The sequence below is a fragment of the Motacilla alba genome, chromosome 18, assembly GCF_015832195.1.
Source record: "Motacilla alba alba isolate MOTALB_02 chromosome 18, Motacilla_alba_V1.0_pri, whole genome shotgun sequence".
In the NCBI taxonomy this organism is placed as follows: Eukaryota; Metazoa; Chordata; class Aves; order Passeriformes; family Motacillidae; genus Motacilla; species Motacilla alba.
The window spans coordinates 1,406,914-1,433,624 of NC_052033.1; the positions used below are offsets into that span (position 1 = coordinate 1,406,914).

Consider the following 26,711-nt stretch of genomic DNA (forward strand, 5'->3'; position numbering starts at 1 on the left):
AGCCAAAGGCAGGGGAGGAGGGTCCATCAGGTGGGATTGAAGAGCATCAGCTCTTTTCCTTCACTGTGTCCCTGCTTTGCCCCAGGGAGAGCAGCAGTCATTTCCACACTGGCTGCCCAGTCCTGGAGGGAATGCTGTGTTTGAGAGTCCTCCAGCACTATCACTGGGGACCAAATCATAGCTTGCCCTGCAAGGTTCAATCTCTCCAGAGCAGACAGAAGTAGAGCAGTGGGACAAACATCTTTGTTCACATCAGTGTAGTTGTCCCCTGTTATCCCACTTGAGCTCATTGGTTCATGCTGCAACACGGAGAGTTTGGGAGCTGTCAGGAGATCCATCCCCTTGACTGACATAGCAAAGCACTGTGTCACTCGGTGTGGAGAGGTCCCTAAACACCACTTTGTGTGATGGAAAACTCCTGCCTGGAGTCGTGGGGCAGAGCAGACCCTGTTCCCTGTGACCCCACACTTGGTGCCTTCTCCTTGCAGATGGGATGCTGGTGACCACCCAGCGCGTGGAGAACTCCAGCAGCACCCTCACCCAGGAGTTTGTGAGCCACACGGTGATGGCCAGCGGGACCCTCACCCAGCAGGTGGAGAGGCAATTCTACGAGGCCTGAGCCGGGGCAGGCCGAGCACCAGCAGGACTTTTGGGATCGGGTGCCAGGATTTTATGGAACAACCCAAGGGTGCTTCATCCAGGTGGTGCCTGGGCAGCTCCTCCTGCAGGCACAGACCTCTGTGGCACTCCAGGCTCCCGATTTCTCCTTTGGAGCCCAGCACACTCAGAGCTCTGGCACAGCTGGGTGTGTAAGCTCATCCTTCAGGGCAGAAAACGGGGTGTCTCCATGGCTTCAGCCTCCCCAAGTAAATGGAATGGAATGATTTTATTGTCAGGTCCACAGTTCTGAGAGGATCTCAGATGTCAAAACCATGATCTATAGAGGGTCACCATTTCCATTTTCACTCCAGGCTCTCTGGCAACTCACCTCTTCACTGGAGTTGTTTTGTTCAGTATGGGGGTTTCTATGAGAGCTGCAAGGTCGGGTTTTGGGGTAACCTGTGCTTTCTTATTGCACCCATTTGTGTCTGTCCTTTGCTGCTGGCATTTGGTACCCTGATAGCAAAGACTAACCTTTCATTTGTGTTGCATTACTTGATGGCCTCAGATGCTTTTTTTTTGCATACATTGTACAGTTTTAATAGTATATATATAAATATATATAAATGTATTTTATTATTTTATAAAAAAATGGAGGTGGATGAGATCTATGCTGAATGTGGAGGCTACACTGGGACTGTGGCTGCTGGGAAACATGAATAACTGGAAGAAATGAGCTAAGGGCTTGATCCAAAGGCCACTTGAACCCTGTGATGAGACTGGTGGGCTCTGCCTTGGACCTTGTATCCTTCAGCACCAGAGGCTCCAGAAGAAGGCTGCAAGGGCCCAGACCCACTCACTGCAGAACATCTCCCAGCTGGAGCACTTGGACACAGAAGGGCTGGGAGCTTCCAGGAGGTGAGGGATGGGAACTGTGCTGGGATTCCTCACACAGCTGATGTGGGAGAGTGAGATTTCAGGGCAGAGGATGTTGGGTACCTTTTAAAAGACTTTTTGCCCAGCAGCAACATCCATAAAGGGACCTGTGCTCCATCAGTAAACACAAAAGAAGAGCAGGCAGGCACTCCCACCATCCAGAACAAGTCTGAGACTCATTCAGCCCCAGCTTCAGCTCCCCTCACACAGGGCTGGGCTGAGCTGAGCTGAGACCCTGCTGGGTTTGATGTCCCAGGGCTGGGCAGGATCCCTGGAAGCTCCCTGCCCTCTGCCAGGGAAAACAAGCAGACTCCCTGCAAGGTTCCCTGGTGTGTTCCAGCTGCATGGGAGCAGGTGAGGAGCCTGCCTGGAGCAGCAGCTGCCACTGCTCTGGGTTAGAGCTTCCAACCAAAGCAGCAGCTGCCTGGGCCCCTGGCAGCATCACCAGCCTGCTTTGATCTCACAATGAACCTTGGCTTTTTTGTGGTTTTCTTTATGTCTTTTTTTATTTCCTTTTTTCTTTTGGACTCTGAAAAAGAGCTCACCACCAACAGTTCCTTCTCCTCTTCAGGCTTTTTATTTCACTGGGGGAAGGTCTGTACATCTTTCAGCCAAAGATGGATGTGGGTGAATCAAGTCCACAGGAATCTCCATGACTGCAGATGGAGCTGGGTCAGTTTTGAACTTGGCTTAAGGGATCCTTCACCAACCCTGAGGTTTTACTGTGCCTTCAAGAAGCACTTATTTCTCCTGAGCAAGTGCCAGAGGCTGCCTCCCTCCCTGCTCCCTTCTTGCCTGGAGTTGGAATTTTCTCTCCTCCTCCTCAAGGACTCTGTAACCCTTGTCCTGGGCTTTGTGCTCCAGGGTCAGACACTGAGAACTGCCTAAGCAGGGAGTTTCCCAAGCATTTGAACCAAAGATGATCCTGTTCTCCAAGAGTGCAGAGCATGGCCCGTCAGCTGCTCTCTAGGGAATCAGGCCTTCCCCCTGCACATGCACTAACCCAGGCCTGTCTTTTTTAATTTCATCTGCTTGTTAGAATTGGTGCTGTTTCAGCCTTTCCAAGATGGATCCACAGCAGGTCTTTGATCAGATGGCTTCCTCTTGCACTCAATAAATATTTTCTCTATATTCTGCCTCTTTATTGTTTTTTTGTTTGTTTGTTTGTTTAAGTTAAATTTTAAAATCCCTCCCCCCCACCCCTGCTATCCTCCATCTGCAGGGCAGGGGCCAGAGGCAGATTCCCAAGCAGGAACTTCTGCCACGTGTCAGGGCCTGCTGCTCCTGCACTGCCCTCCCCTCCTGTGCCTGCAGCTCTGCTGCACTCCACAGCTCTGGTAATGGCTCCTTACAGCCGTGCAAACTGGAGTTAAACCAGGATCCTCTGAGGAACAGTCCCAAGGGATTTTGTCTCACACAGAACAACTGTGCAAATGTTTTGCTTTTATTAGGCAAATGCTGCAGATGGACAAACTGATCCCCTTGGGAAAGCCTTGGGGAGGGAGGCAATGCCAGCCCAAGGTTCCCAGGGGCAGTGGTCACTCCTCTACAGGGGCAGAGCTTTTGCCCCTCCTGAGGGCTTGGTGAGGTAGAAAGTGGCTGTGCCACTGTATTTCTCCTGAAAAACAAGAGGAGCAGTTGAGGCTGGGGTTCTGGGGCTGGGGGATGCCAGAGCTGGGGGAAAGGCCCTGCTGGTCAGTTCCACACTCACTCTACCTCCACTCTTCACTTTAACTCCTGCTCATGTTTCCTCTCTCCCACCTCTGGCAGAGGCCAAAGGTCTCTCCTCATTTCTGACCCTCCTCTGCCCCTTCTTTCCCCCTCCCCCAGCCAGTTATAGGGTGCACCATGATCTCACAGAGCAGCAAAATTATGCTCTCCCTTGTTCACAGGCCCCATGTCCCAACACCCTGATTCTGCTGGAATTTCCAGCTACCTGTGCACACCAAGGAGCTGAGTTAGGGAACACTGGTGATGGCACTGAGCTCTTTCCCAGGCTATAACTGCCACTGTTCAGCTCAGGAGTACCCAAGCTCAGCTCACATCACTTTTCTGTGGATGCATTTGGCCTTCCTGAAGCTCCCCCAGCACCTTTTCATTCCCTTGGTCCTGGGGCAGGGCTCTGTGACTGGCACAGTACGGAACTGCCTGCGAGAGCTCAGTGACATCAACAGACTCAGCGCCATGGATGGGCTCCACCAACCCCAAATGGCTCAGGAGCAACAGTTCAGCAGTGTCCCTGTGCTGTGCCCCGAGTGTTCCCTTGGCATCTTTCAGTCAGGCTCCCGGGGCTCTTCTGCCACGTACCTGGATGTGCTTCTGGGCTCTGTCTGCAGCCCCAGCCTCCAGCAGTGTCACCGTGCAGCCTCCAAAGCCTCCCCCGGTCATCCTGCTGCCATAAACCTCATCGACTTCCAGGGCTGCTGCCACCAGCTCATCCAGCTCCGGGCAGCTCACTTCATAGTCATCCCTGGAGAGAGGAGAGCCGTGCTCTGCCCTGTCCTGCACCCTGGGCACAACCACTGCACCCCTGACAGCTCCAGCTTGTGTCCTGGCGCAGCCACCGCCACGGCAGCGATGCTGAGAGCTGCAGAGCCTGGCCCAGCTCTGCTGAGAGGGGATCCTCGGTCACGCTCACCTCAGGGAGTTGTGGCTCTCCACCATCAGCCTCCCGAACGTGCTGTAGTCCCTGTGCTGCAGTGCCTCTGCTGCCTGTGCTGTCCGCGCTATCTCGCCGATGACGTGCCTGGCCCGCCGGAACACCTCATCCCCCAGGCAGCCCCTGGCGTCTGCAGAGACATTTGTGTCCCTGCAGCAAAGCCTCGCAGCCTGCAGGATGCTGCAGGGCTGCATCCTGCAACCATCCTGTGCCAAAGCTCCTCCGCCTGCGGCATGCTCTGTCACAGGGTGTGTGCCCACCCGCCCGCCCCAGGTCAGCCCAGGGGGCACCAAGCTCTTGACGCCTCAAGGAGTGACCAGAGACGAGGGGGGCTGTCCCCACCTTCCAGCTCGGCCAGGGTGGCATCCCTGAGGCTGGCCTTGCCGAGAGTCGCCGCTGCCTCCTCGCACTGCCGCCGGCGCGTGGGGTACTCGCTGCCCGTCAGCGTGTGCCGCACGTTGGAGTTGGTGATGAGCACGGCCAGGCTGGCGTCGCTCAGCGGGACAAGCACGGTCTCCAGGGACCTGCAGGGACAGCTCAGCCATGTGCCCGCCCCTCTGCCCGCCCCGGCTCTCAGACGCCTGAGTTCAGGCAGATCCTGAACTACAGAGGCAAAGTCCAGGTGGCTTGGGATTTCATTCGAGCACTTCACTCCCTCCCAAATATTAGTTCCATAATAGACCCTAAGGACCGCGGGAAAGACAACCCAGGCGAGTAGCAGAAAGGTTGCAAGAGGAGGAATCAAGACCAGCAGGAATTCAAGTGCAGGCTGCCCCGCCCCCATGACGAGGTTTTGGGCTGGGTTCAAGGGTTAACCTCTCCCTGCACTCCTGCCCTTAGCTCGTGGCCACAGGGCCAGCTCAGCCCCAGCTGCTCAAGGAGGTGGGCACAGCACAGTGAGCTCAGCCACGACCCTGACCTGCAGTCGATGAGCAGCGCGTGGCCCTCCTGGCCCATCACGGATATGAACTGGTCCATGATCCCACAGGGCATCCCAGCAAACGTGTGCTCCGCTTTCTGGCACACCAGTGCCTTGGCTACCAAATCCCCATTATCTGTGCCACAGCAGAGACATACAGGTTAGCAGCTCCTGCAGCTTTGTCCCTTGCCTGGGAGCAGGGGAAGCAAACATGGAGTTAAAGGGTTGTTTTCCCATGGAATGGGGTTTTGCAGCTGCAGGTGCTTGCTCCTGCACCACTGCACGGCCTCTATGCCAGCCTGGACCCCAGATCCAGCTGGATGTGATAACTGACACTGGTGTTTCAGGTATCTCGATTTTTGGGGCCATTAGGGTGGGGAGAGGATACTCCCAAGGGAACTTCCTATCATCCCCCTGGCCAGCCCCAGGAGTAGTCCATGGATTTTAGAGGTCTGGGCAGGTCAGGCTGGGTGAGCCAGAGGAGCCACACAGGCAGGGCAGTGCCAGCTGGGGAGTTGTTACCCACTCACAGCAGCGTTTTCCCAGGGGCTGTGGGATCTTGCTAAGGGCACCCCCCTCATCCCAGCTCCCACCTGGAAACAGATGCCAGGGCCCAGGATGGGCTGCTGCCTTACCAGGGCAGAGCTGCTGCAGGAAGGTGTAGGTAGCCACCTCCAGAGCAGCTGAGCTGGAGAGGCCCCCGCCCAGGGGGATGTCACTGGCCACGACAGCGCTGAAGCCTGGCACGGGACCACCTGCAGGAAGAGGAGAAGAGAAGGGAGGAGGGCGGGCATGAGCCCTTGCAGAGCTGTGTGTGCCCCACAGCTCACAGGGAATGGCACAAGGAGCCCCTGTGCAACATTTCAGAACACAGGGTGACCCACAGCAGAGTGTGACTCTGCAGCCCCCCAAGCACAGGGACTTTGGAGCCGAGATTGAGTTTGCTGGAGCCTGGTTCTGGCAGAGCTGCAGGATTACACAGACACTAGAAGAGCCCCTGGAGCACTCCCAAAGCTGGATCTGAACACCAGTTCCCTGCAAGGGGGGGCTCTGACCCGCCCCTCAGCCCAGGCCTTACCCGGGTAGTGCTGGATGACGCCCTTGATGTAGTTGGCCCAGTGAGGCTGCCCCGGGCTCAGGGAGCTGCTGGGACGGGGAGCCAGGAACTGCACCCTGTGGGGCTCATCTGCCTCTGCCGAGGTGGTGACGATGGAGATGGTGTCATCCTGCGTGGGGGATCCCACCAGCACTGTCCCCAGCTGCAGGGCCTGGAGGTGGGGAAGGTGGGCTCAGACCCTGCAGCACCCCTTGGAGCATCTCCACGGATGGCAGGTGACAGCTGTGGCTGCTTCAGCCCACCCACAGCTGGAGCATCCAAGGGCTCTCTTTAACCCCCCAGAGCCCCCACTGCACACTCCAGCTTGGCACAGAATTAAACTTCCTGCCTATTTACCGACCCACAGGGTCAGTCTTTCCACCAAAAGTTGTGCCTGACCCCCCAGCTCGGTGCCGGCTGCTGCCTGTTGGGCTCCGGGGGAGTGGTGACCACGTCAAGAATGGGAGAGGCTTCGGGAAGTTTCCTTGCCTGCCAGGGAATTCAGCTGACCTGCTCCCACGCTCCTCGCCCTCACAGTAATTAGCTGTAGGTTTGATTTAGGACTGAGTGGGGACTTCCCTCTGAGCCAAAGCGGCTCGGAAGGAGCAGGAAGCTCCTGCTGTTCTGAACCATCTCTGCCACCAAAACATCGCTCTCTGGGAACGGGAAGCTGTTTGACGGGGCTGCAGAAAAAAACCTCTCGGAGGTGTATGGGTGTTTGTTCACACCCCGTGAAGCAGCGAGCAGTTGGTCTGCAGGGGGGGCTGCAGCAGGTCCGGCCCCGAACCCCGCGCTCCCCGGCAGGGGATCTCAGGGTCCTGGGTGGGTTTTCCTGGAGGGGACATCCCGGAACGGGGGTGGGAAGGCGGTGGCCAAGGACCCCCGGCGGCTGCCAGGAGGACCCGGAAGGGTGACACGGCGAGAGCCCGGGGCCGAGGCGGCAGAGCACGGCCCTTACCATGGGCAGCACGAAGCCATCGTTGTAGTCGGTGTGCTCTCCGATGAGGTTGACCCGGCCGGGGGCCCAAGCTGCCAGCACGGCCGCACCCCCGAAAGCCTCTTCGTGCGCCCGGCGAGCGGCCGCCAGCAGCGGGGACGATACGGGCTCCGGCGGCTTCGCCATGGCCGAGCTGCACCGCCCCGGATGGGTCCCGAACCGCCCCCGAGAGCCCCGCACCGCCCCCGAGGGCCCCGCACCGCCCCCGAGCGCCTCGCACCGCCCCCGAGCGCCTCGCACCGCCCCCGAGCGCACCGCACCGCCCCCGAGAGCCCCGCACCGCCCCCGAGAGCACCGCACCGCACCGCCCCCGAGCGCCTCGCACCGCACCGCCCCAAGCACCCTGCACCGCCCCCGAGCGCCCCGCACCGCCCTCGAGAGCTCCGCACCGCCCCCGAGAGCACCGCCCCTCACCGCCCCCGAGAGCCCCGAACCGCCCTCGAGAGCCCCGCACCGCCCTCGAGAGCACCGCACCGCACCGCCCCCGAGAGCCCCGCACCGCCCCCGAGCGCCCCGCACCGCCCCCGAGAGCACCGCCCTGAGGGCACCGCCCCCGACAGCCCCGCACCGCCCCCGAGAGTACCGCACCACCGCTTCTCACGGTCCCGGGAATCGCGGTTCGTGCGCATCCCGGACACGGCGAGCGCTCGCCCTCACACACCCCGTGTGTACCTGGCGGCGGGGCCAGCACCGAAGATTTATAACACATATATCCATATCCCAAAGCCTGTCCTAATACACGTAGAGATAAATACGTGTTTGTTTTGCACGTGTCTCATATATGCAGGTTCTGTCTATGCAATGTATGGAATTTATATATCCGTACAGATCAATAGGTATGTGTGTCACTGTGTTACACCCACGTACATCAGCGTCTGAGCTTTCGTTTAAGTACACGTACACCTGTTTGTGCTTGTGAGGTTCCCCCCGCCCGTGGGGCCGGGCTGCTCCGCTCCGCTCCTGGGGCGGGGCCCGTTCCCGGTTCCCCGTTCCCGGTTCCCGGTTCCTGGTTCCCATCCAGCCGCCGTCGCGGGATCACCTGGCCCTGGGAGACGACGAGCCCATGGCCAGGAAGGAGCCGCTGCTCAGCGCCCTTAAAGGTGAGCGTGGGCCCCCCGGCACCTGTGCGAGCTTCCCCCGGCAGCGCTTGGCCGCGCACCGGTACCGGTCTGACCGGACCGACGGCGGGGCCGCGCTGGGGCTCCCCGGGCCAGCCCCGCCGCCCGACCGTGGCTTTGAGGAAGTTTCCCGAGTTCCTGCCCAGCGCAGCGGCGGCAGCCGGGGAGGGCCGGGCCGGGCCGGGCCGGGGTGTCGGAACCCCCGCGGGGCCGTGCAGAGCTGTCCCCCCGGTACCCCTCCCCTTTCCCCGGCTGGGCACCCACGGGTGCCGCCGCTCTCTCCTCCCCGCAGGAGGGGTGCTGCGGCTGCGGGAGGGCGGGGGCCCCTGCACGGACACCTCGCCGCACCTCGTGTCCCTCTGCCAGCTGCTGGAGAGCATCCTCCGCAAGGGGCTCCGACGTGAGTGACCCTTCGTGCCCGGGCGGGCGGTGGCAGCGTCCCCGGGCCCGCGGCGAGGGGTCTCGCACTCTCTTTCTCCCGCAGAACCGGCCTGGGGCTTCCGCAGGCGGGATTACTGGCACTGGCTGGAGCAGCTCCCCGCGGGGACCAGCGGCCGGTGAGCGCCCCCGAGCTAGACTGGGGTGAAAATCTGAGCTGTGGCGGTGTCTGTCGCGACATGCTCATCCCAAAGAGCCCAGGTGCAGGGAGGACGCTCCGGTGTGCTGCCAAAACTGCTTCCCCTCCCCATGAACAGGCCGGACCTTCTGTCCGTCAGCCTCCGGAGAGCCGCGGGCTGTGAGCGGACGCGGACGGCGCAGGGCCGCGGGCGGCACTTTCTGCGCTTGGCCCTGCAGGGGAAGGTGCTGGCGGTGGCCGTGAGGCAGCTGGCACAGACCCCCCGACTCCTGGAGGTGCGCACCTGGGGGGAGCTGCTACCCACGGGCGGTGGGCTGCGAAACGGAGGCGTAACCTGTTTTGTTTCACTGGCTTTCAGTTTTATGATCCAGGGAGCTCCATCCTCGGCAGTGAAGATCTCCGGGGTAAGATGGTGGCTCACCCGAGGCAGGATGCAGCCTGTGTTATGGCACTGCACTGCTGCTGCAGGGGAGGGGGAAGAGTCCACTGTGATTTTTTTAATCCAAATTTAGTGCTGGAATCTAAATGCATTGCTGCAGTGATGGAAAAACAAACAAACAAACATATAAATATTTAAACATGATTTGAATCCATCTAAGGTTGGCTTTAGTGGCATGGGATAGGGAAATTTCTTCTGAAGTATCTTCCATGTTATTCATTTGCACCAAGGATTCTGGCTTAAGCAGACCCAGTCTGGCTTTGAGGGGAGGCCGTGTTGGATCGGCGTGGGCTGAGGGGTGGCACGGGGGCTTAAATGGCCTGTACATTGCCTTAACAGGCTGCAGCACTCCATCCATCCACAGCCAGGCTCCTTGGGGGGCCAGGCCAGGGTGGAAGCCTTTAATCTTTTGATTATGATAAATAACCCCATGTTAAAGCTGTACATCAATGGTTTAGAAATCACCCGTGCTGCTGGTGCATGAGCAGATTGCAGACCTGGCAGTGTGATTGCAAGGCTTGTGTAGGAGAGCCTGGGCAGCTTTGCTGTGCTTCTAAGGGGAGAAATAGTCAGTAGCATTTGCTGCAATCTTTGTCTGAATTTTGGGAAAAAAGGTACCAAGCTGCACCTGTGCCAGCAGTGCGAGCCTGGGATGAGCCTCCAGCAGCACTTGGGTGCATGGTGCTGGGATGCTCTCAAGGCCTCACTCCCAGGACTCATCAGTTACACTGCAAATGGCTTTATTCTGTGCTCTGCCGTGCCCCTGTGAGGCTGTGGCTGCCAGGAGCCCTGCAGTGACACTGCCTCTCTCTCCATCCCCATCCCTCTGCAGAGCCTTTCCTCTCGCTGCTGCTGGTGCTGACAGAGATAGATTTCTCCCTGGACCTGCAGGTGCAGTGGTGAATCAGTGGGGTGGTGACCGGCACAGGGCTGCCAACGTGGGGCCCTGGCCCCTTCCCTGACAGGACCAATGGCGCTGACACTCCTTTGTTTGCAGAATTGCAGCTTCTTGGACGAGAGCTGGCTGCTGCCGGTAAGAGCCCTTCGCTCCCGGGAGCCGTCCTTCTGCCACCTGGCCCTCCCTGGAAAGTCAAATGAGGAAGATAAGGAACGGTTTGGTGGGGAGGGATTGCCATGCACCCCGGAGTGAATTGGCTCAGGCTCACCAGGATGAGCAGAGCTGCCTCTGCTATCGAGGTTGGATCCTGCTGGGTACCTGCAGCATCACCAGGACCAGATCTCAGCATTCCCAGGAGTAAAACCAAGCAAGAGAAGCACCCAGGCCTGAATCTCTGATATAAGTGAAGTTTTCCCATGCTCCCTTCCCTGATTTCTTGCCAAAAAAATCCCCATTTCCCTGGGCTGACACAGATTTCGCATCACTTGGTTTCGCTCTTGGTTTGCTCAGTGAAACATCAGTGTGTTATTGAGAACAGCAGGGATGCCTTCATGTCTTTTAACAACGAAGAGCATCCCTCCACCACCTTTTAAACCCAAAAGAATCCCCAAAAAGCTCGAGGCAGCTTTGGGACTGGCCAAGGCATGCACTGAGCCGTGGTGCTGCTGCAGAGCCTGGGATGCCGCTGGCTTTGGGGCATTTCTGACAGCCAGTGCCCCCGGCAGGGCTGGCTGTGCTAATGCGATGTGACAGTGAGTGCTGCTGCAAACAGCAGCGCCTTTGGGGAGGGGCAGCTGCGTCCCCCGGCTGCGTGGGGACATGTGGGGTGAGGCAGGAGGGCTCTTCAATGAGTTAAGGGTTTGCTGTTGCTTTGCCATCCCATCCATAGAGCAGCTTTGTCGCTTCAGGGTCTGGGCGCAGCCAAATCCTGAGAGAGGACAGAGACAAGCAGCCACTGATGGTCCCAGCTCAGCCTGGGGCACTGGGACTTGCCTCTCCCTGGGCTCCCGAAGCCCTGGGTTGGCATCGGTGCCAGAAATTATCCAGGGCATGGGGTCCCTTGGATGACCCACAGCCATTGCCACTGTCACCATCCACTCTCTTTCAGGTGTGCAGTACTTATGAGACAGTCCCGTGCCAAACACTGGGGATGGTGCTCAGGTAGGAACTCTTGATCCTCCTCTCTCCTCTCTAGAGGGATCTGGTCATCACAGCCCTGAAAATGCCCCAAAAAGGGAAATAAATATCCTGCTGAGAGCATTGGGTGCTTTTCTTCCAATCAGCTCAGCCTTCCCAGTATCTGCCGTCCATGAGGTGGCTTTTCCCTGCATGAAATGTCATGGATGGTACAAAAGGGGAGCCAGGCAGGGTCCCCGGGGCTGAGCTGAAGCTTGGCTGCACCCCCAGGTACGTGGATGGCCGAGTCTTTGTCACCAAGGTGCTCCCCGAGAGCCAGGCAGAGGTGGACGAGGTGGTGCTGGCCGGTGACATCCTCGATGAGATCAACGGCTGCTCGCTGAGAGACGCCTCCCCCGGGCAGGTGGGTGGGGACAGAGGGCTGGGCTGTCCCCCTCTTCTGCCCCCTGCCACCCCTCTGCTCCTTGCTCCCTCTAGGCTGGGGCTGTGCTGCAGAGGCTGAAGGGACAACCGCTCACCTTCCACCTGCTCCGGTGGCGGTGGCACGACGGGACGGTCTTTGAGCCGCTGCTGCCCTACCTGAAGGCCCTGAAGGAGAAGGAGCCCCACTTCCAGCTGCAGCGCAGCCCCCGGCACAGGGGCGAGGGGGAGCCCCGGCAGCTGCAGGGGGGCAGGTGGGTCTGTGCCATGGGCAGTGCCCAGGCTGGGCTGAGCGCCCTGGCACTGGGGTAGCCCTGTGCCCGCACCATCCCAGATCTCTGCTCGAGGCCGTGGGGCCAAGGCTGCCCCCATGGCCTGGAGGTGAGGAGGGGGAGGGGGCTGGGAGCATCTTCCCCTGCAAAGAGCAGCAGGAGGAATGTGTGGGGTCCTTCCTCTGATGCCCCCGAGCCCTTTGCTCCCCAGGCTGCTCTACAACCTGCGGTTCCTGGGCCAGACCAGCGTTGGGACGGTGAGGCTGTGGGGCAGAGACCTGCCGGGGGTGAATCACCTGCTCTGGAGTTCTTTTCATGTGTCCAAGGGTGATTCCCTCCTTCCCATTCCATTTCAGTATGGTGGCAAAGAGGTGCTGGAGGGGGCCATCCCTGCCGTGCTGGAGAAGAACTTGGCAGCACGGGTGAGCAACAGGGCTGGGGACATCCTGGGAAGGGCTCTGTGAGAGAATGCAGGCCATGGATATTTTTTCCAGCTCCAGGTTCACTTGGCTTGGCTGAATATTTGCCACCCCATCACCCCTGTGGGGTTTTTTCAGGTCAGAAGCATCTCGGCAGCCAGGATAGGAAAGGACATTAAGGAAAAAATTCAACCGCGTGCAGGAAAGCACTTGGAAAACTCTGGAAAGGCTAAGCCTGATTCCAGAGGTGCTTTAGGTCACTGTTGTTTGAGCCTCTGGGGGTTGTTTGTGAAGAGATTGAAGTGTGGAAGCACTGGGTGGTGGGGAAAAAGGGGCAGCAGAGAGAAAACTTGAAAAAGCTGAGGCTGACTGTGCTTCATCACCTCTGCATTTGGATAATCCCTGGTGAGTGTCTGATTAGAAACACAGCTCAGGGCTGTGCTGATCGGGGCTTCTTCCCCCTCATCTCCCCTGCAGGAGGTTTTATTGGATGTGAAGGAGGCAGAAGTCCTTGTGCAGGAGAAGGCTTCTTCCAAGGTGACTGAGTGACATCCGAGGTCTGGGAATCTGGTGGCATGGGGAGCCCAGCTGGAGGGGTCCTGGGGACAGAATAAACCAGGAACCACAGCCCCGAACGCCGGCCCCTTCCTGTCCCCTGCACAGCTCCTGGGCCGCCATCCCTACCCCTCCATCTCCTGCGTGGGACGCTGCACGTGGAGCCCCAGGATCTTCGCCTTCTGTGTGGTGTGAGCGCTGCCTGTGGGCCCTGGCAGGGGCACGGAGGGATGTGGCTCTGGGAAAACCTCTGAGCGAGGTCCGGAGCAGCCGCAGGGGCCCTGCTGCGGTGGGAGGCAGGGCTGGGCTCGGAGCTCGGCTGGATAATGGACGTGTTTCCATTTTTAGCTCTTCCCCCGAGAGCCCTGATGGGAGCACGTTTGACTGCCTGGTGTTTGCATCCAGTTCTGAGCAAGAATGCGAGGAAATCGTCAAGAGAATCGGTAAGGGGAGGGTTTATGGCTTCAGCTAGCATCAGTCACACCGTGGAATACCAGGAATTCTGTTCCGGTCCACCACATGCAGGATCTGACTTAATTCCTTTTGCTGAGGTTACTAAGATGATGAGATATTTCGGTATTTTTCTGGTGTGGGTTTGTTTTTAAGGACCACTAGACAATGATTTTATTTTAAGAAACAGCTTCTAGGCATACCCAGCTGCTTCATTGTTTCCAGTAAGGACTTGGAGGAAATACCGTTTTCAAGGGATGTTATTTTAAACATACTTCTCTTGCAGGAGCTGAGGCTGCTACTGCAGCTCAGCACCAAACCAAGCATTCACAAAAAAACCCCTATGACTTGGAATTTTTCATTTGCAATTGGCCTAAATGCAAGCTGTGTGGCTCTTCCTGGATTACATGGGCCACTGAGGATCCTCAGATTTCGGTGGGGACATTCCTGGCAAGCAGTGTCCCTGGAGAGACCTGCCCAGGTGATTGACCTGAGATGACTGAGCCTCAGCTGAAGTTTGAACCGGTGCTTAACTTCGTGGCTCAGTTGTGAACCTAATTACTTTGTATCAAAGGAATCTTTTCCCCTACAGCTTTAGCGAGGAGAATAAGAAAATACTTGTATCAAACCTATCATTTCAGAACAGGATTTTGGCAGGACTCCGCTGAGAGCCGGGGGCTGGGTGTGCTCGGAGCAGCGTAGGACAGGGAGGGGAGGAGAAGGAGGAGGCTGTGTGTGAAGGTGGGTGAGCAGTGCCTGTTCCTCCAGCTACAGGGTTTAAGCACACCGAGTGGTTTGTCTGAGGGAGAAGAGCGTGATGAGGCAGCAGTGTCCCAGCAGCAGCTGAGGGACGCAGGCCCTGCCGCCCAGAGCGAGGTGGGATGGAGTTCATGCTCTTCCTCAGCTTCGTGGTGGGAGAGCACCAACAGCCAGCTCCAGTTTACTCACGGCTGGTGGGAACTGCTGCTACTCTTCCCCCAGGACAGCAGAACACTTCCACTGGAATAAATCAAGCCGGGCTGGCTCAACCGCTTCCCTGTGCTGCTTCCTGTGACAGCTCCAGCCTTACTCGTAGAGCCTGTTCTGGCAGGGCTGAGCAGCCTTGCCCTCCACGCAGTGTTGATTACCACAGTTCAGCTGCAGCCTGAGCACTTTCCTCCACCACAGCCCAGCAGGGCCTGGCAGCTGAGGAAGCCAGACCTGCCTCAGCCCAGCCTGAAGCAAAGGGTCGAGTTCAATCACATCCCATCCAAAAATCGGGGTGGGAAACGAGAATCCCATGGAGCCCCAGCCATGTGCTCAGCAGCCATCTGCTGCCAGCCCTACAATCAGCTGCTCCCCTGGCACACCATCCCCGTGCAGAGCCAGGACTGGCACAGCCCAATCCCACGGGAACACTTCCCCCCTGCTCTCAACAGCCAGGTGGTTTTGCTTCAGCCAGACCAATACAAGTCCAAAATAAACTTTCCCTGCATCCACTGGGAAGGAAGAAAGAACTTAGAGCTAAGCTTGTGCCCTGACTAGAGAAAAGTCCCCCAAAAAGCCACTGCAGCCTCGGCCAGTCCTCCTGGACCCGACACAGCTGGAGGGCCCCGCTGGCCACAGCAGGGACTCAAGCTGCACAAAGTCTCCAAAATAGTCCAGCAGTTCTCCATTCTGGTGCCAGCAAAGGTTAAGTTGCCACAGCAGCAGCCCAGGATTACAGGAATCTGTAGGAGGCAGAAGCTTCTTCAAGCCCATTCAAACCAAATGACAAAGACTCCTCACATGTGAATGTAAAACATTTAATTTAAAAATGTTGACACTACAATATATAAAATAGCTATTATAAATGCACATAGTGTATTCTATAGCTGCCAGGTTTACGTTTTTAGGAAACTGTAAGTTACACTGTGGTTAAGACTTGTAGTTTCACCCTCTGAAGGAAGTCCACATTTGATCACAGTGATGCATGGTCAGACTAACAGCCCCAATTGTTAAACACTTGGATCAAGTCATAACCAGTTTTATTGCAAAAGGACCCTGTACACATTTATATCAATTCTAGTACCTTACAAGTTTATCTACCCAACAAGTCATTAACATACAGAAACATGCATGAGAAGCAAGAAAGAACACCCATCCCTTCTGCATATTAGCAACTTGTCACTCCCGAGCCCGAGGCTCAACATCACTGAGGTTTATGTGAACAGTCACTTTTAGCATTCATCCTGAGTGAAAGATGGAATGACTTAAGTACAAATGCAACATATTATAAACAATTTCTTACAAAAAAAGTCACAAATTAAAACCAAAGTATTTTACAGAATTAACTACAAAACACCATAAAAACAGCCTTCACTTAAGCCCTCTCTCCCCGTATCCTGCGAGCCAACTGGATATCTTTGGGCATGATGGTGACTCTCTTGGCATGGATAGCACACAGGTTTGTGTCTTCAAACAGACCCACCAGATATGCCTCGCTGGCCTCCTGTTTCAAGAGCACAAGAAACGTTGTTAAAAACCCTCATCGCTGCTCCCCCGGCACCGCAGCCCAGCCGGCCCTCGGCAGTACCTGCAGAGCACCGATGGCCGCACTCTGGAACCTCAAATCTGTTTTGAAATCTTGGGCGATTTCCCTGACCAGCCGCTGGAAGGGCAGCTTGCGGATCAGCAGCTCCGTGGATTTCTGATAACGACGGATCTCACGGAGCGCGACGGTTCCCGGCCTGGATGGAAGAGGGAGGAGGGGGCGGTGAGGCGGGGCAGGGGCTGCGGCAGCCGGGGCCGAGCCGAGGGCCTTACCTGTAGCGGTGAGGCTTCTTGACGCCGCCGGTAGAGGGGGCGCTTTTCCGGGCCGCCTTCGTGGCCAGCTGCTTGCGCGGCGCCTTCCCCCCAGTGGACTTGCGGGCGGTCTGCTTTGTACGGGCCATTTTTCCTCACTTACCTACGGAGACAAACACACGCGTGACACCGGGGCCCGGCTCTCCCCGTGACCCCCAGGCCCGACGACACGGCGGCCAATTCCCTCACGCTCCAAATGCCGCCCTCCCCCGCCGCGGGCAGGCGGCCAGTGGCCTCCCCCGGGACGGGGAGGAGGAGTAACGGTTACCCCGCCGCCCCCGCCTCGCGGCCCGGCCGCTCCCCTCCCCGGGGAAGGCGGAGTGAGTCACGCCGCCTCCTCCTTCCTCCCGGGCCGCTCCGGGGTGGGGGGGAGGTGCAGCGGTGGGGGGATGGGAACCGGCCGTGACTCAGGGCACGTAGGCAAGGCCCGGCGTGTCCGCCGTGCTCTCGGAGAACCCGAGGCCGCGAAAGGCCGCGCAGCACCACCGCCCGCTTCGAGACGCGTCCGCTGTCCGGTACTTACCAGTAGGAAGAGAAAAACGCGCCGGTGCCGGTAGCGCTGCGCGCCGAAACCTCTACGCTGCGATGCTGCCCGATCCGCTCCTCAGCCGCCGCGACGCTCACTGCGCCCTCCCCGCCGCGGGGACACGCCTTTTATAGTGGGGGTGCGCGCGCGGCGCGGTGACGTCACAATGCCTGTAAGCAACGCGCCGCGCTATTGGCCGGGACCTCCGCCGGCGCCGTCGCGTCATCACACACAAAGGCCGTACTCCGGTTCCCCGGCGCTGATTGGGCGCGCGGCCGGGCGCTGATTGGTTGTTAAAGTAGGCGTCCGATTGGGTGTTGAGGGAGGAGAAGGATCCAATCGGCGGCGGGCGGGCGCTCTGCGCGCTGATTGGACGAAACGGGGCAGGGTTTGGATCCTACCCTTTGTTGCGAAGCTCCACAATGGGAAGTCAATAGGAGCGGGGCGAGCGGCGGCGGCGCCGCGGGATCCCCCGGGCACCCCCGGCCGGCCCCGGCCGCCCCCGCCGCACAGCGCCGGCCCCGGCCGCGGAGCAGAGGCGCCCGGAGGGGGCTGCGAGCGGCGAGGGCCGGGCCGCGGGGTCCCCCCGCCTCCGCCCCCTCTCCCCCGGGAGCCGCCGGTGTGCGGCCGCTCCGCACCCGCGCTCGGGGGTGGCCGCGGGGGCGAGCGGAGGCCCCGCAAGGGGAAGGGGTCTGGCAGCGCCTCCGGCGCTTCTTGCCCGGGTTTATCGTTCCAGATGCCAAGGAAGGGTTGTCACGGGACTTGGGTTGGCCCTGGGCAGAAGGGCTGGGACGGGACTGCCCCGTGTCAGAGCCTGACCTTTGGCCCTGGGAAGGGAGCAGGCAGGAGCTGGGGCTCAGCCCCTCTACGCTGCCATTCCCCAAATCACGCGGATCTGTGGGTCACCTTCACCCCCAAAGTGAATCACAAAGTTTAAATCGTGAAAAAGTGAATCGCAAGTAGAAATCCAGAATCCATGCTCCCTGTCGGTGCCATCTTAGCATTTATCTTCCTAAGATAAATAACAATTCAATAATAAAACTTGTCTTTTGGGGGAAACTGCTGCCTTAAGTTATACCTTGACTTATATCGCTATTTTACTGCGTTTGCACTGACTGTGGAGGCAGGTCCCTGCCCCCACGGGAAGGCTCCCAGGATCAAGAAGAACAGGTCCCGAATGCCCCGGAGTTGTAGCACGTAGCACATGCAGGGAACACAAACAGACGCTCCTGAAGGCGTCCCTGAGCTTCCCAAAGTGGAGCACTGGGATCCCCCGCTCTCTGTGTGAGGCTCTGCATCCTCGGCCTCTGGGCTCAGAGGATGGCAGAACCAGGATGGAGCTTGGGAATGTGTTGGGAGCGTGTCCTGCTCCTCCGTCCGGTCTGCCACTCAAGCAAACGTGGCACCGTGGTGTGACAGGGCTGTCACGTGTGCCCAGGCTGTCGCTGCCCGAGGGACGTCGTCTCCCCTGCCTCTGGTCCTCATTTTCAGGTTCATTTTCTTTCTTCTAAAGGAAAATGTTAATTATTTATCAGAGGCAAAAAGCTGTGTATCCACGCCGTGGCTTGGGAGGTGCGGGTGAACACTCACTGTGTTGTTTTGGAAGGTGGAAAGGGAAGAATGCCTCTTTGGTCTGAGTTGGTCACGCTTAGGAAAATAAAATTTCTGGTGGAAACAGCTTTTAAGACATTTAATTTGTTACTTTTGAAAGCTCACTGCGCTGTCACTAATGCCGGGAGGCTGGGTGAAACTTTGTTACCAGCAGTTCAGAGTCACCTTAATTATTACCTTCTCCAGTTTTCATTGCAATGGCTACTTGGACTTCTCCTTTTGGAGATAGTTAAGAATTTTTTCGCTCTACAAAACCCTGGAGAAAAGCCAGGTGTCCCCTGGGGTGGAACAGGGCGAGGGCCAGGTGTGCACACAGAAGCTGAGGAGGGCAAACCAGCACATTTTAGCCAAGGCAGGGATAAATGCACCCTGGGCACATCGGCCGGAGTTCCTCAGTGTTCCCCCATGGGCGTGTGCCGAGGTGTGAAACAACTGCAACAGTGTCAGCACCAGGGTGTAAACACCAGCCGTGAGGGACCGGAGCCCGTGGCATCCAAATCCCTTTGGACAAAGCGCAGGTCGGCAGTGCTTTCAGCGTGATTCCCCAGTAATTGAGTGGCTTTTCCAGCAGGTTCCTGGCTGACAGTGGCTCTGGTTGGGTGTACAGGTGTGTGTGGAGATACTCACTGGAACACCTGCTCATGCCTTGGCCAGGAACTGCATCATTCCAGCGCTCCAGCTTTCCACGGAGGGAGGTTAGATGAATTAGAAGGGATTGGTATCTTGTGACTTATTCCTGCAAATGCCTGGGAATAAGCTACTAAATCACCTCAGGACAAGCCTGCCTGCAGTAGATACTAAATCAGTATAAATAGGAATTTAAAAAGTGATTTGCCTCCCCAAACCAGCTGCAGAGAGCAGGCCTAAAGTTTATTATTAACGCTGCTCACCCCGTGTGGGCTGGCAGAAGTAAAAAAGGTGTTTGCCCAATAAATGCTGTGTGCCCTTTCCCACAGCGCTGGAGATCCCAGCGCCAGGAGCAGTTCTGAGCAGAGCCCAAGAGATCAAAGTCCTATTAAAAGAAACTCCTATCATTTCCTCCCCTGGGAGAGAAGTTAATTGGCAGAGGAAGCGCTCCACATGGGAATTCGGCCGATTCCTTGGACACGGCTGCTTTGGGGGGGGGTTTCTGCCAGGGGAGGACGGGGAGCCCGTGCTCCGATGTCCCAGCAGCCAGGTGCCACTGGTGTCACCTGCTCCGAGGTAGGTTCTTCATCCGCTCGCTGGGCCTTCCTCTCCCTCTCCCTCCCTCTCCCCCTCCTCCTCCTCCTCCTCCTCCTCCTCCTCCTCCCCGGGCCGCAGCGCTCTCCCGGGCACTTCCTGCGCGGCCTTGTCCCGTGGGTGGGGAGGCCGTGGAGCGATGAGCGATGCCAGCACTAAAATAACCCTCTGGCCGCGCTCCCGCGTCCACGCGCGGCCCCTGAGGCAGAGGAAGAGGGGGAGGAAGGAAGTGAGGCCGCCTGACACAAATAACTCCCGGCCCCTCACCAGCTGCCCCGGAGCGGCCTCCCCCGCTCCCGTCCCGGCCGGCCTGGAGGGGCTGGGCCGAGCGGGCTGTGCCGCCCCCGGGGCCGGTGTGCCCCCGGCCTCGGCGTCCCGTCAGGGCTCGGTGTTCCCCCAGGGGCTCGCTGCTCTCCTGTGGCTCGCTCCTCGCCCTCAGGGGCTCGGTGTCCCCCAGGCTCTCCGTGTACCCCCGGGGGCCGGTGCCGTCCCTGCGCTCGGGGCTCCCCCGGCCCCGATCCCGCCCCGCCACCGGGGGGCGCCCCGGCGCGCCGCCCCCACGGCGCTGAGGACTACACCTCCCGTCGCGCCCCGCGCGGCAGGAAGCGCGGAGGCCGCGTCGCCGCGGGGCGCCTCTGGGAGTTGTAGTCCCGCCGGCCGGAAGCCACCGCCCGCCGCGTCCCGGGCCGGCGGGCGGCGCGCGCGCGACGGGACTACAAGTCCCACCCCGCCCCGCGCGCCACCGGGGCGGCAATGGCGGCGGCGGCGCCTGCGCGCGGCGCCCTCCGTGCGGACCGCGCAGAGTGAATAATAAAGGTCTCCTCGGCGGCGGCGGCGGCGGAAGGCGGGAGGCATGTCCAAGGGCCCGGTGGCGGGCGGCCCTGCCGCGGCCGGGCCGGCGAGCGCCGCCAGCGCGCTGCAGGCGCAGCCCGAGAAGCCGCAGCACTACACGTACGTAGAGCCGGGAGCTTCCCCGCCGCCGCCCGCCCGCCCGCGCGCCAACACGCGCCTGACGTCAGCGTGCGGCGCGCGCGGGGGCGCGCGGGGGGACGCGCGGGCACCGGCTGGAACCGGCCTCGGCCGGCGCGGGCCGGGGGCGGCGGGGGGAGCGGGAGGGGCGGGGGATGAGCGACCCCCCCCCGCCAAACCCCCGTGATGCACCGGGGCCGCCGCGCCTCCCCCGGGGCTGAGGCGACCCCCGGACCCCCGGGTGACACCCCCGGCCCCTCACCCACCGGTCCCTCCCTCTCGGGTGACGCCCCCGCCTGGAGTGGGGGTCGATCCCCCTGGATGTGAGGGCAGCCCCGGGCGACGGCCTCGATCCGTTCCGCGGCGGGTGAGGGGACCCGCGGGTGACACCCCTGGTCCCTCCCCGTGGTGTTGGTGGGGCGCCGGGCCCTCTGGTGACAGCCCGGCCCGAGGCTGGCCCGCTGTCCCACGGGATGTGAGGGGACCCTGGATCCCCAGCTCTGACCCCCGCCCAGGGCCAGGGTCCGCTCCTCCGGGGGCCGCCTCGTGGTGCTTTGAGGGGTCGAGGTTTTGGTGAGCTGTCACCCAGGGCTGTCACTCCTGTCCTCCAGCCCCTGAAGGGTCCCGGGCGTTCCTTGGCACCTGTGGAGGGAGGTGTGAGCTGACAGGAGGTCCCCAGGGTCTCAGCCTCGGTGGTTGGTGATGGAGCGGGCCCCTCTCAGGGCAGGTGTCTTTGGGAATGACACAGGTGTGTGGAATATCCCCCTTGGAAGGCTTACGTCGAAATCTGGACGAGTGTTTGCCCCGTTGCTGCTCTTGCTGACCCTGCGCGGGTGTGATCTGGCTGTGCGGGGCACACCGATGGTGTGTGTCACCTCCATCACTGCAGACGCTCCCTCAGGGAACACTTGTTGCTGGAATGTGTCTTTCCTAACCAAAAAATACCACTTCACTTCGTTGTCCCAAGGAAACACAACCTGTCGGAGCTGTGTGAAGTTGGCCTGTGATCAGCTGTTGGAGTTGGAGGTTGTGGGATGATATTCCCATCCTGTTGTGCAATAGGGATAACGGATTGGGAGCGAGCATTGTCTTTGTGAGCTGGGCTGGCGATGGATGTGTATGGCTGGAAATAGGTCATGTGTTCCCCGTCCTTAAAAGAGAAAACTTTGGAACTGTTCTTTGTGAACAAAATACATGTGCTGAGCCGTTTCCCTTATCATTTTAGGGTGTTGTCCTACAAATACCCTACAAATGCTCATATCTCTGGCTTGTGTGGATGCCCCCACCCAAAGTGAAACGTGTGCTCTGTGTGCTTTTAGTTTCCATTTTCATGAGGTTGGTGGTGGACTTCCCTGCGTCCACACTGTGATACCTGGAATCAAAAGAGCTTTGAGGAATCCACAGACAGGAGTCCATACAGCCTGTGTGCCTGCTGCTGGGGTCACAAGCTACCTGCCACCCCTTTCCTTCAGGGTGTTTGAAATACTATGGCAGAGCGAGGGCTCGCAGGTTTTATTGTCATAGTGAAGATCCTGTCACGATCTTTAGGGAACTGGCAAGCCACAGTCTCGTAGGCTGCGTAGTTTCTGGTGTGGTCTACAAGTCTGACAGTTTTGTGGGGGATATGGGCATGGAAGAGTCTGCTGGGAATGTTGCTGTAGGGAAAAAGAGGGAACAGGAGCTGCCTGTAGAGATGGAGTGACGCTCGTGATGGAGAAAGAGTCGGTCAAAAGTGAGAAGGAAAACAAGGAGATGAGGTTGAGAAAGTGAGGACACGGGATAGAGGAAGGTGAAGGTGATAACTTGGCTAAGCATGACTGTGGAAATAAGGATGTCAAGTATTAGGAAAAACAGAGGAAGAAAGACTTCAAGAAATGGAGGAGACTGGGGAAGAGGATGGAAATGGGACAATGTGGAGCAAAGCTGGTGGTGCAATTAGCTTCTTTCCAGAGGGCAAAACTTGTGTTTTGAAGATGGATGCTATAAATACTTCAGTGAAAACAGTTGCAAAGGAGCTGAATAACCATAAGTAAAAGACGGGTTTGGGGGCTGCTGAGTGCTGACAGCGGGATGTGAGCCATCCTTTGGAAGTCTAGGATGTGTACACTGGGTCACATCAGACTGTAAGCCTCCTCCTGATAACATATGGGAACTTATTTAGTGGTGGCTCATGTGAACAAGTTGTATGTTGTCAAAATGTAAATATTTTCTTCCTTTTTTTTTTTCCCTTAAATACGGTTTGTTTCCATAAAATGACACGAAGGTTACAAGTTGTAAACTCAAGTAAGCTTAATTATCTGCATACTTTGCTGTTCCCTGGGGACAGGCAATCTGGTGCTGGGGGATCTCTCAGAAAGTTTTGGTTGTATTTGTAAGGAAATGTTCCAATTTCTGTATTAGTGTGAATTTCTAAACTCTTGGTGTTACTTGCATGAGATTTTTTAGATACTTTGAACCTCTGTTTTTCTGTCAGGAAGCCTTTATGCTTACTTTAGATGTGCAGCAAAAGAAAATGTAGGAAAAGTAGAGCTGGTGATGCTCTCTCACACCTTTGTCACTGTTTGTTAGCAGAAGAGGCCGAGCTTCCTTGATTTGTGTCCTTGGGTAGCAGTCGTGGCGTGCAGCTGGATATTCCTGGAGACCAGTCCCTGGTAGATGCCAAAGTTTGCTGTTTAATTATGGATGGCCTGCTCCTTGTCTGGGGATCTGGTATTCCATTTGTAGAACCTGAGTGAGTAACAAAATACTCCGTGGCTGCTGTTATGTTCTCCCTGGGTTGCTGGATTAGATGTTCCTGCATGTGGCTGCTTTCTGTGATCCTGCAGCTCCTGTAGCAGGATGAGACCAGCCTGTTCCTGGGAACAAAGGAGTGAGACAGCCTCGTTCCTGGGGTTCCTGGAGGCTGGGATCAGCTTGGGTGATGTGCTCTGCAGGGGCTGGATGGGAAACGGATTTCACTTGGGTGGGCTCTGTCAAATTTCAGCTGAGGATTGGTTTTGCAGCGTTTCTTGACCCTGTGTAGCATGTTATTTCTGCAGGTACTACTGTCTTTAATGTGTATCTACTCGTGTGGGTAGAGCTTGTGTTGGAAGAAACTGAAAGCAAGTTCTCAGCCGCTGGAGCTGTAGGTACAGAGTGCTCTGGGGTAGTTTTGTTTTGGTATGGTTCCTCTGTTTGGCTGCTGCAGCGTGGTTGGTTTCAGTCAGGCTTGATGCCTTAATTGTGAATTGTAAAGATTGTTTCCACTGCTTGGGTGTTTATTGATCTGGCAGAATTTAGATAAGTGAAAGTGGAGCAGCCCTTTGTTCACTGTGCATTCACCTGAAAGCCAGACAGTTTAATAACTCCGCAGGAAAGCAAATGTTCAGGTGGAGATAAATTAACCCATTTAATAAAAAAACAGAGAGTCCCTTCAGTCTGGAGCATTCAGAGTATACACGCTCACAAGCAGCATTGAAAATACTCTGATTCAGGTGATGAACTCTTTAGGACGCAGATTTGTTGTGCATAACCCAAGTCATTGCTACTCAAGACATTTCTCTTGAGTGTGCCCATCTTAAATATGAGCAGCAGCCTTGGAAGTGACCTTCAGGATTCCGTGTACCCTCACTTGAGATCTGGGTGAGATGCCTGGGAGCACATCCTGTCCCCTTTTGCAGTGCATCAAGATAAGCTTCACGATTATGCCTTTGCAGCATCAAAGGCAAAAAACTTGTCTTTCCTTTTGCACAAGGAGAGGAGCTGTGGGAAATTCCTGAAGGATTAATACCCTGTAAGTCGTGCTGGAGCTGCATCCACATGGCTGTCTGGGCTGTGGTGTAGTGACTGCTGGCTGGTGCTCACCCAGGCTTTGTCTTGCAACCATTCTGGTGCCATTTAGGCATGGAAGGACCAGAAGGCTCAAATGAAGGACATTGTAAATGGGGATGAAAATGGAGCTGGTGCAATACTTTGGCTATAACGGAAATTGGACACATTCTTGTGTCTGCATCGTGCCTTGTCTGGTGGTTTCTCAGCCTTAAATAAGAACTCAGGTTGGGACAGCAATGGAAATGTGGGTGAAGAAGTAGTAAAAATACCAAGACCATAGGTGTGCTTATTTAAAGCCTTATCTCAAAATTGTACATGTGAATTCTTACTCAAAACCGACAGCATTCAAAAACGCACCACGGAGCATCCGTAGTAGCAGAGAGTAATCCTTATCTCCTTATCAGTGGACAGTGTCTTACCACTGGCAGAGCAAACAGGACATGTCTGATCTCAAAGGTGCAGACTGAGTGTCTGTGGGAAGAAAACCAAAAACCAGCTGTGTGGCTAACAGTTTTTCAGGGTTGCTGTTTGCTCTCCAGGTCCCATAACATTTGCCTGCACAGTCTGTTAGATTATACATTTGATCTGCCTGAGTTGGGTGGTCTTCACAGCCTACTGCACGAGTTGAGGCTTTGGAAATTGTTTTTAGAAACCTTTTGTGTTCTTTTTAAACCATTAGGACTCTTAAAATAACAAACTGCTGCCCTAATTCTGCTTTGGTTTTACTGGCGATAACCCTTAGATCAATAAGCTGATATGGACTCATACAAGTTATAGAAACTAGCCCTGTTGTTTAAAGAAAACAAACAAGAAAAAAGCCACCTCAACAAAACAAAACACAAAATTAAACAAAGAAAAAAAAAGCCTAAATAACCCAGAAAACAAAAACAACAAAAAGAAACCCAGGTGTTTTTAGGTTTCAGATTTGGTAATACCTTTGGAGAAAGCCCAGAGGATGTATAATAGATTATGTTATTATTGTGTTATATACAGTGTAAGGTAATACCCTTAGGAAAGCACAGAGTGAGTCAATACTTTTAAACCTGGTACTTAGCAGTGGTCTTCTACATCATTACCTGTAAAATGTCACCTTACCAGGAAAGTATCAGCTGGTTATTATTATTGGTATTTTCTGAGTCTGTGCTAACTTCACTGAATGCACATCCACTGCCAGCTGTTATTAGGAAGTGTGAATAGTTACAGGAAGTTGGAAATATAAAGTGCTGGAGTGTGAACAGGAAGAGCTGCCTTCACAGTATGCTCTCACCACCAAACACATGTGCTGAAAATAACATTTTACATTTTATGGTTCTTCAAAGGCCGAGTGTTGAAAGGCTGCAGCTTGAGAGAGGGGCTGGCAAGGGGCATTTGGGCCCAATCTGTGCCCCAACTGTGTCGGGGCAAAAAGGAATTTTTCCCTCCTGTTGAAGTGGGGCTGGACCTGTGGTTTGCCTGCTGCATTCCCACTTGTTGAGTACTTCTGGATATCAGTCTGACAGGGAATTCACATATGGATAACTGCTCTAGAGGTGCCATATCAACATTTTGCAGAGCAAAAAGCTTTGAGTTCTGCTGTGACATTCTCAGAATTAGTTTTGGTCTGGCAAGGTTTGGTGTTTCAAAAATCCAAAACTCTGTGGGAGAGGAGAGGGGTTCAATGGTGCAGAATTGTTTCGATGTGGAAGATGGTTATTTAATTTTTAATGTAATAAAAAGTATTATGTTGATGATTATATGTTGCTTACATTAGCATACAGGATGGCTTTTTGTGATATGGGAGGCAGTGTTAAGGTTAATAATTGTTCTAGAAAGTCTAGGACTTGCTGATTCTGTGAGTCCCTCCCAATGCCATTTATTCTATGATTCTGAGAACCACAGAGCTCAGAGTTTCCCATTATATCAGTTTTTCTCATTTTGTAAGTTTATGTATTGTCTAGTATTTTTACATCATGTGGCTTTATTTTATGGAACATTCTGTTGGAATTCCAGCATTTTATTGTCTTTGGAGCTATTCTTCTTCCAGAAAAAGGTTTTACTATCTTCTAGGAGCAGCCGAAACACTGATCCTTCTTGTTCCAAGGGGTCTGACCAATGTCCTCAGGAAAACCTTCCTGCAGTGCCTTCCAGCATCCCTGCCTGGCTGTTGCTGCGTGTCCCTGCCCCTGTGACAGCGTGGCAGGAGGGAATGTGTCAGGACACCAGTTAATCACACTTGCTGTGTGGCATATTAGCGTGAGCTGTCACTGAGGACTGTGTTAA

At 56.5% G+C, this 26,711-nt stretch overlaps 5 protein-coding genes across 13 annotated transcripts in view; 3 read left to right on the forward strand and 2 right to left on the reverse strand.

Moving 5' to 3' along the window:
• The window catches only part of ITGB4 (integrin subunit beta 4), a 30,772-nt gene extending 28,469 nt beyond the window's left edge, over window positions 1-2,303 (forward strand). The window contains exon 41 of the mRNA XM_038156843.1: window positions 489-2,303. Coding sequence (XP_038012771.1) covers window positions 489-619 — 131 coding nt within the window. The 3' untranslated portion in view covers window positions 620-2,303. The remainder of the gene's footprint in view (window positions 1-488) is intronic.
• Window positions 2,304-2,959: 656 nt separating this feature from the next.
• On the reverse strand, window positions 2,960-7,333 carry GALK1 (galactokinase 1). The gene is made up of 8 exons (XM_038156834.1): window positions 7,169-7,333; window positions 6,193-6,382; window positions 5,750-5,869; window positions 5,115-5,250; window positions 4,538-4,719; window positions 4,175-4,325; window positions 3,844-4,006; window positions 2,960-3,154 (listed from the first exon to the last, which is right to left on the reverse strand). Exons 1-8 carry the CDS (start codon window positions 7,331-7,333, stop codon window positions 3,083-3,085), a joined length of 1,179 nt encoding a protein of 392 aa, XP_038012762.1. The 3' UTR covers window positions 2,960-3,082.
• Window positions 7,332-15,109, forward strand: LOC119709598. Its single transcript, XM_038157570.1, has 17 exons — window positions 7,332-7,824; window positions 8,128-8,307; window positions 8,618-8,725; window positions 8,810-8,882; window positions 9,021-9,177; window positions 9,261-9,306; window positions 10,174-10,232; window positions 10,339-10,374; window positions 11,348-11,400; window positions 11,647-11,779; window positions 11,854-12,050; window positions 12,280-12,325; window positions 12,425-12,490; window positions 12,965-13,024; window positions 13,151-13,233; window positions 13,391-13,485; window positions 14,261-15,109. The coding sequence occupies exons 1-17, from the start codon at window positions 7,332-7,334 to the stop codon at window positions 14,293-14,295; spliced, it is 1,920 nt and encodes a 639-aa protein (XP_038013498.1). The 3' UTR covers window positions 14,296-15,109.
• A 151-nt stretch (window positions 15,110-15,260) lies between these two features.
• Window positions 15,261-16,987, reverse strand: LOC119709308 (histone H3.3A). Its single transcript, XM_038156897.1, has 4 exons — window positions 16,839-16,987; window positions 16,277-16,418; window positions 16,047-16,200; window positions 15,261-15,962 (listed from the first exon to the last, which is right to left on the reverse strand). The coding sequence occupies exons 2-4, from the start codon at window positions 16,402-16,404 to the stop codon at window positions 15,834-15,836; spliced, it is 411 nt and encodes a 136-aa protein (XP_038012825.1). The 5' UTR covers window positions 16,405-16,418; window positions 16,839-16,987; the 3' UTR covers window positions 15,261-15,833.
• Window positions 16,988-20,395: 3,408 nt separating this feature from the next.
• The window catches only part of UNK (unk zinc finger), a 45,997-nt gene continuing 39,681 nt past the window's right edge, over window positions 20,396-26,711 (forward strand). For 8 of the 9 annotated variants that reach the window (XM_038156886.1, XM_038156889.1, XM_038156894.1 and 5 more), the window contains exon 1: window positions 20,396-20,624. In XM_038156886.1, coding sequence (XP_038012814.1) covers window positions 20,527-20,624 — 98 coding nt within the window. In that variant the 5' untranslated portion in view covers window positions 20,396-20,526. Of the gene's footprint in view, window positions 20,625-20,696; window positions 23,374-26,711 lie in introns of those variants that run through there. The other variant, XM_038156887.1, reaches the window with a different exon arrangement.